The sequence below is a fragment of the Alligator mississippiensis genome, chromosome 5, assembly GCF_030867095.1.
Source record: "Alligator mississippiensis isolate rAllMis1 chromosome 5, rAllMis1, whole genome shotgun sequence".
Classification (NCBI taxonomy): domain Eukaryota; kingdom Metazoa; phylum Chordata; order Crocodylia; family Alligatoridae; genus Alligator; species Alligator mississippiensis.
This window is the reverse complement of record NC_081828.1, coordinates 171,067,843-171,082,073: the sequence shown is the minus strand read 5'-3', so window position 1 is coordinate 171,082,073 and position 14,231 is coordinate 171,067,843. Positions and strand designations below refer to the sequence as shown.

The 14,231-nt window shown below is 45.1% G+C and overlaps 1 protein-coding gene across 3 annotated transcripts in view; it reads right to left on the bottom strand.

Annotated features, from left to right (window-relative positions):
* The window catches only part of COL28A1 (collagen type XXVIII alpha 1 chain), a 189,983-nt gene that overhangs the window by 84,129 nt on the left and 91,623 nt on the right, over window positions 1-14,231 (bottom strand). For all 3 annotated transcript variants that reach the window (XM_019498073.2, XM_019498072.2, XM_059728975.1), the window contains exons 15-18: window positions 12,941-13,009; window positions 3,648-3,716; window positions 1,377-1,445; window positions 372-440 (exon numbers count right to left, since the gene is read on the bottom strand). In XM_019498073.2, coding sequence (XP_019353618.2) covers window positions 372-440; window positions 1,377-1,445; window positions 3,648-3,716; window positions 12,941-13,009 — 276 coding nt within the window. The remainder of the gene's footprint in view (window positions 1-371; window positions 441-1,376; window positions 1,446-3,647; window positions 3,717-12,940; window positions 13,010-14,231) is intronic.

The following is a 14,231-nucleotide window of genomic DNA, read 5'->3' as shown; positions in this document are numbered from 1 at the left end:
AATGCTGTGCAGTATAGGCAAGTGACATGAACGAGACAAATGGAATCTTCTGAGAACTCCATTTATTCTGCACAAATTCATCACTCTTGGCAAACTACTTAGTTTTCATTAGCATAACAGCTACTCTCCTAGTTGTTACTATGACACCGTCGTTTAAACACAGTTTTGTTTAAAAAAAATGAACATCAACAGTTGAAACTATGAATATTAAGCAGTTGAAACAATTCTATGGAGTCAATGATACTAATGTTAGTTATGAGTACAGATAAAAAGTAACTATTTTTACTAGAAGTTATTAATGAAATAATATGAAAAAAGTGGGCAAGAATTTAAAAAAGCACCTTCTAGGTAAAATTAAAAAACTAGCTTACTTTGGGTCCTGGTAGTCCAGCTCCAGGAGGTCCTGGATCCCCCTTTTGTCCAGGTTCACCTTCTTTTCCCTAGTAACAGAGAACCATCAGTTTGGGTTTCATTAGAACATTACATTTATATGCAACATCTATATAAAATTATCCATTAGAAAATGAGGTTCTAAAATGCTTCAAAGGATTATATCTACTTTAACTTTCAGTGTGTAATGGGACACGGGGGGCAACTCCCTGGTCCCTCTACTACAATCTACCCAGGCATCTACTCTAACCTGGGAACCCCAGAGCTCTGACCAGAAGTCAGACTCAATCAGCACTGAAAGTCGTCCCCACTCTGAGCCAACTTCCCCTTTCCATGGAGCCTTCAACTACAAGCATACTGGGGCAGGGTCACTCCAGCCCAACATCTCTCTTTAACCCCTTCCTCCCCAGAGCTAGCCAGTCCAGACCATCATACAGTGTGAAAAATCATGCTTGTGAAACCAAATTAAGTCACAGTTAGCAAAAAAATGAAGATACCCTATGTCATATGGGGTAAATCTTTACTTATTTAGACATTAAACAATTATCAGGTTGAAAATGTTTTGGTCTCACCCAGTGACTCTTCAGAGCCTGGTCAGAATGGAGTGGATTTCCTATATGGAATCTTCAAATATATCATCCAGAAATTTAGACAGTTCTGTTTCATTTATGTTAACTCTCAGTGGCAATGTTGCAGTTTATGAAGTACAGTATCAGATGTGGTTTTACAGATTAGAGATGTGCTGAAGAGCATTTGAGGGCAAGCTCGAAGACGTACATTCTGCTCTACGGCCATATTCATTTTTGTCTTTTTGTAGAGCACTCTTGTTCTATGAGAGTTTTCCCACAGAGATCAAATGTGATTTGTGATCCAAAGTGAATGGGTATATATTCTTTCTACTGTTCCCATAGTAAAATGTACTCTCTAAGCAGGGAGATATTTGTCTTTGATCAGATATATAACTTGTCCCTTCCCTTGGAAATTACCTTTGGACCCTGAATGCCTACTCCATGTGATCCTTTTGATCCGGGTATACCTTTAAGACCCTGTAAACCCTAAAAAGAAAAAAGCAACTAGTTAATCAAAACTATCCCTCCAAAAATTTCAATCTTTTATGGATTAATTTTCCAATTAATAAAATGAAATTAATTATCTTCCCAGTAGTGTTGGAATGATCATGTAGTGGTGACAGCCCAGGAAATGTGAGGCAAGAATTCTGAAAATGCAGCCTATTGCAGATCCTTTACCCTTTGTAGTCATCTTAGTATTTTGTGCACAAAATACTATGTGGGCTGAGCCAAATAACTTATTTTTCTCTAGTTTTAATCCCAAGGCAATTGAAATGTATCATTATATTTACACTAATTTCAAAGGAATTGCATGAAATTGTCTGGGGTTTTTTCTCCAAGTAAAAATGACTTTAGAGTTTTTAGTCTCTATATATTAAAAATCAGGCCAGGTTTGGGTTCAAATTTCACTACATCTCTATAGTTTAGGATTTGATCTGGTTTCTCTTGAGCTCAGTGGCAAAACTATTTACTTCACTAAGAGTAATACAGGCAGTCCTCGACTTACAGTTTTCGAGTTACAATGTTTTGCACTTGCAACTTATAAATTGACACCCTGTTTCAACTTTATGACATCAGTTTTGACTTTACAACACTTGATCCAATGCAACGCCATGCCACCGAACAAGTTTGCTGTGTTGCTCATCTCCCTGGAGAACATCTGTCCAAACTTCCTTGGACATTTTCTTTAAGAAAGCAGACAAGACTCCAGAAAAACCTGCAGCCAAGACTCCTGAGAAGCTTCCAGCCAAGAACCCTTCAAAAAGTCCAACCAAGTCACCTTAATGAAGTCCTTCCAACTCAGTATAATTTCTATTTACAATATAAATACATTAATGTAGCTATACTACTCATCTATAATTGATTGAATATAAAATTCTGGGGTATTTTTGGTGAAAATAGGGTATTGGGCCTTGGTTCAGGAACTAATCCCCCATTTATAACATTGTTTCTTATGAGAAAATTGGTTCCAAGTTACAATGTTTCGAGTTAAGATGCAGTTTTCAGGAACCAATTGTGTCGTAAGTCCAAGGATTGCCTGTACCTACACCTTAGGTTTAGCCCCACTTTTCCAATAATACAGGAGAAGTTGCTGGCACTTTGAAGGACAGGATTAGAATGTAAAATGAGTGTGACTGAATTGGGGAATGGGGTCTGAAATAAGATAAAATTCAATAAATACAGGTTGAAAGCACCACACTTAAAATAGGAAAAACAAAACAACAAATACAAAATGAAGAATAACCAGCAAGGCAGCAAGAAAGAATCTAGGGCAGGGGTAGGCAGCCCCTGGCATGGGTGCCAGAGCATGGCATACAAAGGCATTTTGCTTGGCACATGTGCCCCAGAGCAGATGGCGAGTAAGAGGCCAAGGCTGTGCTTTAACAATGCAGATCAGGCCACTTGTGGCTCCCTCACTATCCGCCTCTGGCATGCTAACATTTTACAAGTCAAGGTTGCAGGTGTTTTTTGGCACTCTACCCAAAAATATTGCTGACCCCTGATCTAGGGGTTTGTATGGACCAAATTGAATGAGTCAGCAATGTGCAGCTGTTGCAGAAAAAAAGGCAACTGACTTTCTAAGATGTATTAGCATGGTGTATGCAAGACAAGACAGTTAATTATCTTGCTCTACTAAGTGCTGGTAAGACTTCAGGTAGAGTTACTGCATCCAGTTTGGGCATCTTGCTTTAGGAAACAGATAGACTATTTGGGGAGAATGCACAAATAAGGTGCTTAAAAGCAGGACTTTTGTAAGGAAAGGATAAAATAAATAGTTTGCTTAGTCTTGAAAAGAGAAGATTGAGGTTGGATGCAAAATATATGGTTATTGAAATCATAAAAAAGATGGCGATGATCTATTCTCTACTTCTAGGGAGGGGAAAACAAGAGGTTAAAGGCTTAATTTGTAGCATGGAAGGTACAGTATTAGGAAAAATTTCTAACTTGAAGTATAATAAAACACTCAAACATGTGGCCTAGGGAGTTTGTGACACCCCCATCACTAGAGATTTATAAGAACAGACTATGAAAACATTTGTTAAGGAAGATCTATGTATTCTTGATTCTGCCTCCAAGTAGAGGGCCAGACAAGATAACTTTTAAGATTTATTTTCCAGCTCCACATTTCTATAATTTGCCAAATTAAGTATTCAGTTTGTTTTTAAGTAAACACAATGTAGGGTTTACCTTGACTCCTGGATAGCCTATCCCAGGGGGTCCTCTAGGCCCATCTGGTCCCGCTGGTCCCTGTTCACCCTGTGATTTGTGATTTATAAATTATAGTGAATATAATATTTAGGTCTGACATATTTTCCCCATTTTCTAACATGCAGATCAATTTACCATATTTATTTGAATCTAAGATGACCCTGAATTTAAGATGGCCCCCCAATAAATAGATTCTATAGATGGAAAATGTATAAATCTGTTGAAATTTTCCAGGTGTAGAATCTAGTTATTGGAGGGTTGTCTTAAATTTACCCCTCCTCCTCCCACTGCAGCAGGAAAAGCACTGATTGGGGAGTGAGGTAGCTGTGGGGATCAAGCAGCCCGCTGCCCCCATTTCTTCCCCCTGCAGACTTCCTGCCCCCCACCCCCACCACCTGCATGCCTCCACCCCAGCTCCCCACAGTCTCTTCCCCTCCCCACTCCCCATAATCTCTGCCCCTTCTCCCTTGCTCCCCACAGTCTCTGCCCCTTTCCCTCCTCACCCCTTTAGTGTCTGATGTTGCTCAGTCTGTGTTCCTTGTCAGGTCACAGAGCAGAGCACATGGGTCAGCTCTTGGTAGGCCATGCAGCAGTGGCAGCGCTACTGATTGGCTGGGCAGGGGACAGAGCTTCCCTGTACTCCATGCCTTGGAGGGAATCCAGTCTGATTGGAGCCAAGTTGTGTTTGATAGTATAAGGGGAGTAGGGGGCAGAAGCTGCAGAGGGCAAGTGGATGTGGGGCAGGAGGCTGCTGTGGGTCTGACTCTGGCCCAGGTTCAGGGCCAGAATCAGAGCCACGGGAGTTGTCTGTAACCCACCGATTTGTATATGAATCTAAGGTACAAAGCTCCACCCACCCCTCATGCTGATTGGGTGGGAGGATCATTGAATAAATATGGTAATCTTCTAAAACCATAACAATAAAAAGCATGTATACAGATTCCAACCCAAAAGTCAACCCAAACAGCTGAAAACTCCTGCCCAGCTGCTGTTCAATACCCTAAAAGAACCTAACCTATATGGGCATTTTATTCTTCTACTTTAAAGTTCTGCAGGTGCCCTGTGCCCAGAACTGAACCAGACTTGTGAGCACCGAGCTTGCCCCCAAGTCCAACTAAGATCCAGAAACTAAGTATCCTTCTGCCTAAGTCCCCTGAGTAACTTAGTCAAGTAGGGGCTGGATCTAATAAAACTTCATAATAATTAAGTTGCCAAAGATGAAAATTGTGATCCAGAAAGCCCCCACTAGACTGGATGCCTAGAGTTTAGCAACTCTGCACCTATCCTCCCCTCTAAGACAATTAAAGGAGATGGAGGATGCACTCTGTTCTGCATTGCTGGGTGGGATCAGAAGAAATAAATGCAAAAAAAAAAAAAAAAAATCAGCTAGATAAATTCTTTTGCTAGCACTTTCTATGTTTGGATACCTAAAAAGTGGTCTTATTTAAAAAAAAATGCCAAACACCCAGTGAGAGCTACTGGATGACGTAACCTAGGCACTTATTTTGGAAAATCCTGGCTTTTCCTGTAATATGGCCCCTGGGCTTTGCTCCAGAGGGACAGTAGAGCATCTTAGTGAGTTTCCTGGGAATCCCCAAGTGGCACAGGGTTGGCAACACAAGCTTTGCATTCTCATGCCTTTTCTAGTGGTCAGGATTTGGTGAAAGTAAGGGTCTCAACTCCACTGATCCCTCTGACAGATGTGCCTTGCATGTGATAACTACCAGGTTATTCTAGGACAGGGGTGGGCAATTATTTCAGCTGGAGGGCCACTTAACAAGTTTTGGTGAGGGCCACAAGGGTAGCCGTGCCCCTTGACAGGTGTCCTGTCTCCTGGTCACCATCTTGGGGCCAGAAGTCCCACTCCTAACCCCTTACTGTGGCAGAGTGGCCGGGGAGAAGAGAAGGAAAGCCCTGCTCACACCTCCACCTTTACCTGAAGTGTGCTCAGGATCCACCTGGACTGTGTTTCTTTCCAGGGGCTAAGCAAGCCAGACAGGGGCCATTTTCTACTTCTGGCCATGCTGGAGGGACTGGTCAGGTCAGGTGCTGGTGGTGGGGATGCTTGCTGATGCAGTCAGGTTCCCTGTTTGGGGGCAGGGCCAGAAAGCTATGCCATTCCTAATGCTGAAGAGCTGACCGGCTACTCCAGGCCCAGTTATTGCTTTGGAAGCGACAGTGAGCCCCAGCTGTGTAGTGGGGGTGGACCCCAATTGGGAAAGAGAATTGGCTGGAGCCCTTAAGAAGCCCTTGAGCTGAGGCATGGCAGGGAGCAGAAGGTAGAGGACACGGAGTATCAGCTGGGTGAGGAACAGCTGTGCTGCTCATCTTTTATTGTATTCATTTGAAATGGACTGCTAGGTATCCCTGGGGCAATGCTCAATGCCTTCAGCTATGGGGCTGGGCACAAATAAGACACTGGATTGATGTTAAATGACTGCAGATCCCTTCTGAAAGTCTGAGATTATAAAGAGTATAAATGGAGGTTTGAGGTGGGAGTGCAGGGGCTGGAGAAGCTCCCATTCAGGCCCCATAATTGATCCAGAGGGTTTCAGCTATATAAGGGATTGGTGGTATTAGCTACCTTTCCCTTTGAGGATCAGGACTATTCCTAGACTGAACATCACCTCCTGTAGTTTTCCATCTAAGTCATGGCAGGTGAGGCCGAGTGAGGACCAGAGCACCCTAACCCTGAGGAGGGAATATACTGAGGCCATCCTATTAAGGACATGACTATCCCAGGCCACTGAGACACCATTAGGTCTGCTGGCAAGACAGCTACGGCTTGCTGACAACTTTGGTTCACTGGGAAACCAAACAGAAAAATTTAAGAAGAGTTGTTTTCCCCACCTTTCTTCCTTGTGATGAACTTCCGGGTCTACTAAACTTGGGGACATAATGGATAAGGATGGTAAGGGGTCAGCCCATGGCACTGCTGGCCTACAGGTAGGGACATCAGAGTCAAATGGAAGTATTGTTGTGAGTAAGGGCTAAAAAACAGGCAGCCCAAAGTGCATTGTTCTGTTGTCAGCAGATGTTGAATGAAAAGCTGGAATTGCAACAAGGCACCAGGGCAGGACCTGCAGAAGGGTTTAGGATGCCTAAGATGGACTGAGACAATGACTGGAGGCCTATCTAGAAGCCTTTGAAAGACTGGCCGTGACTGCCAGCTGGGCTCCTGAGCACTGAGCATATCAATTGGGACCTTTGTTAATGGGTAGAGCCCAGGCCACTTACAGGGCCATGCCTCACAAAGAAGCTGGAGTTTGCAAAAAATTAAAGGAAGCTATACTATATTGAATGTAGGTATCAACTGAGACTTATCATGTACAATTTTGTGCGAGAAAGAGTCAAGAGGAAAAGTGGCCCCAGGTTCTGCTACAGTCTTAGAGAGACTTAGCCCAAAAGTGGCTTAAACCAGACATTACAACTCTGGCCAAAGTAGTAGATACTACTGTATTAGAACAATTTACTGGGGACCTAGCAGAAGGGACCCAACAATGGGTGTGAAGACACCAATCCCAAAACTCAGAGGAGGCACTAAAATTGGCTGACACTTTTTCAGAAGCCAAAAAAATTGACTCTCAGGGAGAGATTCAAGACAGCCTCACCCATCGGATAGGGAGTACAAAGAATGATCCAGGGAGGATGTGGCCCTCTTCCAGAGGGTTTGCAAAAAGATAAGATGCTATATCTGTGGAGAACTGGGACACAGAGCTTGGATGTGTCCAAAGTTTAAAGATGGATGGGGGACACCATGGAGCAAACTGCACCCCTCTGGGGAAGGATCAAGTGATGTAGAGAAGCCAGGACCTATGGATTGTAGCTTTGTAGCTGACACCAGTACGCTACTGCCACAGGCTACAGTGATGGTAATGTTAGAAGATAAAGAGTTACCTAGCTATGATTGACACGGAATGTGTACAGACCTTGATTAAGGCATTGCTTGTTCCCCAGAAGCAGGGGAACCCGTGGGCCCAAAGAAGTTGGTCTGCGTGCATGAGGGATGTCAGGTATATCCCTGTAGGAAATTAAAGATGACTGTATTGGGAAAAACAAGAGAGATACCAGTGGACTGGGTGGACCAATTAATGTGCCCCATGATCCGGGGACATGACTGGCCAGAGTTGCGAATGGTCTTCCAGCACACTTCGGAGGCATCAAAAACCCCATGTTGTTGGAAGAAAGAAAAAGGAAAGGCCGAGGCAATGATCATGATAGTGAAGAGAGGGAAAAAGTCAAAGAAATAGATTTGGAACATCCATCAGAGTGATGGCAGTTCTGAGAAGATCAAGTAAGAGAAAAGGTATTGCCATGCTTATGAGAAAAGCATGGTCTGGTGGCACGATGAAGTTAGAAAACTGGAGATGATAATGAAATACCCATGTTTTGAGGTAAGGGGAGATTTCCTGAGCCAAATAATAAAAGGAGTAGGGGAAGGGGAAGAAGTCACACAATTATTAGTCCCCAGAGGGATTTACTTGAGATAGCCCATTCCCTACCTATGAGTGGGCCTTTGAGCTGGGACAAATCAAGGCTCAACTTTTTAAAAGGTTCTGGCCAGGTACAGTAAAAGAGGTAGAAAGATTTTGTAATACATGTCCAGCATGTCTGAAGAAAAGCCATTCAATAGAATTGTGATGGGTCTTTCCCAAAGAGTAGCTCAGGGTATCAGTATATTTTGGTCATTATGGACTATATGACCAGGTTCCCAGAAGCAATTCCCCTGCCATTGGTGATGGTGCCTAAGGTTGCCACCAAGTTAATAAAATGGGTAGCCAGAGTTGGAATACTGAAAGAAATAGTGACCAAGGAAGGGATGAATTTTATGTTGGGTGTCCTGCAAGGCTTTTGTGGGCTGGATCTGGCCCACCAGGCTCCATATTAGACACCTACAAACCATGGCTTACCATCTGCAAACTGATGGGATGGTGGAGCGGTTTAATAAGACACTAAAGAGTATTCTGGGGACCACCATACAATGCAACCTGAAGGATTAGAATCTTCTTTTAGATCCCCAACTGTTTGTAGTTTGAGAATCAGCACAAGCATCACTGGGTTTCTCCCCATTCAGATTAGTATATGGGTATCAACCCTGGGGACTGCTGGATGTGGGCAGGGATAAACAGGAGGTTGCCAGCACCACATTACCTAATCATTTGGTAAAATTGCAGGACTGATTGCAAACAGTGCAGCAGATAGCCAGCAAAAACCTGTGGGAAGCAAAGACAAGACAGAAAGGAAATATGATAAGACGGCAAAGCCCCAGGAATTTGTGGCAGGACACTAGGTGGTGTTGTTATTACCAGACCAAAATAGCAATTTGTTGGCCTGATGGCAAGGCCTGTACCAGGTTACAGAGAAAGTAATGGACTACCAAATTCTTCAATCAGGGCACCATTGGGAGAAACAAATATTTCATGTAAATTTGCTGAAGGAATGGAAGGGGCAGGAAGGGTATTTACTAGATTCAGGACCCGACTCCCTGGAACTAGGCCGCCTCATTGGGGAGTGCCCCGGAGAGCAGAAGAGTAGAGTACCGTTGTTGGGGGGAACATTTGACCCAAAAGCCAACTAACCCAATTTTGGGAACTCTTCCAGGAGGAATCAGGGCTGGGGCTGGGGGTGGTCCATCCTATACACATGCCACCAGGAATGGTGATCCAAGACCATTTAAGATGCCTTCCCAGGGGCTCCAAGAGTCTGTGTGACAGGAAATTATATACAATAGCTAGAGGCATCCTTAAGGAATCTTGGAGCCAGTGGCAGAGTCTGCTAGTAGTAGTTCATAAGCTGGATGGGATGCTGAGACTCTGCATGGACTTTAGGAAAGTGGCTACATTTGATGCACTCCCAGTGCCCCACATCAAGGAGATGGTAGAAAAGATTAGATGAGCGTGTTATATCACGATGTTGGATATAACAAAAGGCTACTGGCAGATCCCAATAGCCCCAGAGAATCAAGAAAAGACAGTGTTCAGAACACCTTCAGGCCTGTTTGAGTTTCATGGAGCTGCATGGAGCAGCGGCAACTTTCCAATGCCTAATGGACCAGATATTGAGCCTGTACCAAAACTGTTTAGCTGCATATATTAGTGATGTCATTATTTTCTTATCTACATGGGAACAACACTTGGTGGACCTGAAGGCAGTGCTAGGAGCCTTGCAAAGAGAGGGGCTAACCACAGATCCACAGAAATGCCATCTAGGCCAATGTGAAACCAAATACTTGGGATTTGTGGTAGGCCAAGGATGAGTGAGACCCATGATGGACAAGGTTGAAGCACTACAAATGTACATTAAGCCCAAAACTAAAAAGCAAATGATGTCATTTCTGGGCTTAGCCAACTATTATAGAAAATTCATTCCCCATTTCTCGGAGATGGTGGTACCCCTCCTACACTTAACAAAGGGCACCCGACAGGCAGAGATCTCATTGACTGAGGAGGCACAGAGAGCTTTTGAGACTGTTTAGAATTTCCTATGTGGGGAGCCTGTCCTGTTCATGCCAGCTTTTAATAAGTCTTTTTTTCTAGAGCTGGATGCTTCAGGAGTGGCCCTCAGGGTGTCTTAACTCAAACAGTGGATGGAGACAGCAGGCCCATAGCCTATGCCAGTTGCAGACTCTTGAAGCATGAGGTCTGTTACTCCGTAGTGGAGCGTGAGTACTTAGTGAGCAAGTGCGGAATAGACCTTTTCAAGTACTACCTGATGGGCCATGAATTTATGCTTATTACGGATCATGCCCCCCTTAGATGGCTACAAACTAGTAAGATGGATAATGCTAGGATTATGAGATGGTCGTTGGGCCCTCCAACTGTATAGCTTCAAGATTGAGTATAGATTAGGAAGAAAAAATAAAGTTGCAGATTTTCCCTTCCCAACAGCATGAGCTAGAGAGCAGTTCAACAAAAGTGGATCCATAAGCATCACAACAACTCCCCCCAAGGGGGCATCTCAGGATAAGTATTGTGGGCAAGGGTACTCATGACTTAAGGGCAGAGATGTGTGGAAGAGCAGCTGGGGAGAAGGGAAGGAAACCCCCTCGTACCCTCTCCCTTACCTGAAGTGTGCCTGGAATCTGTCTGGACTGTGGTTCCCACCAGGAGCTGAGCAAGCTGGACAGGGGCCATTCTCCACTACTGGCTGTGCTGGAGGGGCCAGTCAGGCCAGGTGCCAGTGGCGGGGATGATCACTGGTGCAGTCAGGTTCCCTGTTTGGGGGTGGGGCCAGAAAGTTGCACCAGTCCTAATACTGAAGAGCTGGTCAGCTACTCCAGGCCCAGTTATTGCCTCAGCAGGGATGGTGAGCCCCAGCTGTGTAGCAGAGGCAGACCCCAGTTGAGAAAGAGAATCAGCTGGAGCCCTTAAGAAGCCCTTGGAGCCAAGGCATGGCAGGGAGCAGAAGGCAGAGAATGTGGAGCCTCGAATGGGTGAGTAGCAGCTGTGCTGCTCACCTTTTGTTGCACTCATTCAAAATAAACCTGCTAGATATCCCTGGGGAAAAGCCTGGCACCTTCAGCTACGAGACTGGGCATGAATAAGACATTAGATTGACATTAAATGACTGCAGATCCCTTCTGAGGCTCTTAGATTATAAAGAGTATATATGAACAGAGGTTTGAGGAGGGAGTGTAGGGGCTGGAGGCAGTAGCCACTAAGTTTGGTGCCTGGGATAAAGCCCGCAGCAGCAGCCCACCCTCACCCTGTGCACAGATCCAGGGGGCGAATGCTCCCCCCATGCTTGCCTGGCAGTGCATGCAGTGGCGGGAGCCATCCCTTCCCCTTTCCCTGCACCCCCCCAAATGAGCTGCTCACAGCTCCGTCCCATGCCCCTCCCCAACTGGGCAGTACCTGTTGGCACCCCTTTGCTTTGGCACCTGAGGCAGTTACCCCGCTCATCCACCCTCCTTCCTTTTCTACAGCACTGGCTGGAAGAACTCCCATTCAGGCTCCTAAGGTCCCATAGCTTATCCAGAAGGTTTCAGCTGTATAAGGGACTGGTGGCATCAGTTGCTTTTTCCCCTCAAGGATTGGGAATGTCCCTAGACTCAACATCTCCTTCTGAAGTTTTCCATCAAAGTCATGGCAGACGAGATTGAGTGAGGGCCAGAGCACCCTAACCTTGAGAAGGGAATATACTGAGGCCTCACTATTAAGGAAACGGCTATCTCAGGCCACCAAGACACCCTTAGCTACACTGGAAAGACAGCTATGGCTCGGTGACACTAATCTTTGCCACCAGAAGTCCCTCTTTTTGCTCTGGAAATACTCCTGGGGGGTAGAGGGGGAGAGTTGACATCTTGAAATGGGGAAAAAACAAATTATATACTAAAAAAACCTCAAACGTTTACTATGGTTGGGGGTGGGAGTGCATATGGGGCCTGTGGGAGGGTGTGGGTGTGTGTGTTGAGGACATAGTGAGAGGTGTGGAGCCAGACCCACCCATCCTGTCCTGGCTGCAGTACACAGTTCCCAACTGCAAAGCCAGGATCCATATGGTGCAGCATGGGGCCATCCTGGCACAACGCATGAGCCAGAGTCCCACAAGCCCCATGGAGTGGGATGATTGCTGGCAGTCACCACCCTCCCCCTCCTCCCCCCCCCCCCTTCTTACCCAAATTTCAACTCTCGGACAAGGGAGGGCTGGGGAAAAGCCACAGGGGCACCGGGGCAGAAGCCTCTGCTAGACAGAAGATTCTGGTCTCCATAAGCTTCTAGGGGTGGGGGTGTAGCAGAGTGGAGCAGGGCAGGGCAGGGTTGGTTGTGTTTTAACCAGAGCCTGAGCTGCTTCCTGCTGCAGCTGGTGGCTCATGCTGCCAGCACCATGTTGGCTTTTAGACAGGCAGCCACCAGCAGGTAATAATTGTCTAAATTTTAGAGGGGCCCTGTGGACTGAATAGAATAGCCCGGTGGGCCAGATCCAGCCCACAAGCTGTATTTTGCCCACCCGTGTTCTAGAAGCTGAAGTGCCACCTGACCAGCCTCGAGATATAGCAGTAGGAAGAGGGAGTAAAGTCACCTTTGTCCATTTCTTCTCCCATGTTTCCAGCTGTAAATAACACAGCTTTGGCTGCAATTAAAACCTGAGCTCCATGTGTCATCAGCTAATACCCATGAGCGTTCAGATGCCAGGTTGATGGACATAAATAGAGCAGTTTGTCCCGTGTCCAGATAAATATATATGTTCATACAATTGCTACACTGCATAAAGGATTAAATCAGCATTAACTTTACTGTAGTTCCTATAGATGTGACTTTCATTTATCTCACCTTATCACCTTTGATTGATGGACCTGGTGGTCCATTTGCACCTTCTGAGCCTTTAGAGCCTTTTTCACCCTGGAAATTTTTCATGTGATATATTAACTTAATGTACGTTTTAATACATAAAATCTAAATAAAATGGTTTCTGTGTAAACAGGATACACATTTTCAAAGAAATTTTGCATCAACGAAGCATAGCTTAAAACACATCATGTCCAAATTTATCCTCCTCTTTTAACTGTTGTAGCTTGAAATAACCTTTTAAAAGGCCTCAGAGGAAGAAGGGGAAAAATGAAACTGCCACAGGCAGAAGACTTGGGAGTTTCCAAGAAGACTTGGAACACTTTGGGAGTTTCATCAGGTGAATATTGCAAAAGGCGCTTGAGGCTAAAGAAAAAGGTTACACATAAACTTGTTTAAGAGATCTGAAACTGGTTTAAACCTGTAACAGAAGTTCAGTGCACATAAACTGCTTTTTATGTGGGGGCGGGGCTGAGACTAATCAAAGTCTTGCTAGCCAGGCTGCGGGAGAGTGAAATTCCCCTGGTGGGGGCTTTTCCTGGGCCAGGCTGACCACAGGTGGGTGGCTGGGGCCAACTGGTGCATTCCCTCTCCCCACCCCCATTCAGAAGCAGGGGCTGGGGAGAGATTTTCTACTGGCTCTCCCCTCCCTGTGGGTGACTGCAGAGGTGGGGTGGCATGTGTCCAGCTGCCAATCAGGCCTAAGATGCCACTGGGCTGGGCTTAGCAGCCTTAAGCAGCTGGCCACAAGGGGTGGTACACATGAGCACCCCCAGGCTCCTGGCCTTGGCCAGTGCAGGCTTCTGCCTGTCTTAGCCATTCAAACACTGAACATCAATTCAGTTTGTTATCAGTTCAAGCTACGCGGTTTAGAAAAACCTGCAAACATTGAATCAACTCCACCTTTTTGAATCCCTGTACTTAGCCTGATACAGCAGTTTGGAGTGTACTGTTGTAAATCTGTCTGACAGCTTTTCCTTTAAGAAAAATTATCTTTCTTCAGTAATTCAAAGACTCCAGGGAACTGTTGAACCATTAAAATATCTCAGTTAGGATGACACGTTTGTGCTCTTTTTAGGACTGATTAAAAGAAACAGGATGAATTTGAGACTGGAGTACAAGTCTCCAGGTCAAGTCCCACTATTGATCTTTCCTGCACGTGTATGTTTGTGTATATGTGAAATGAAAATATTTATCATGTTTATATATCCTAAGAAGTTAAAGGCCCATCATAGACACTCATATAATTCATATTTGAACTTTCTGCATTCTGAAT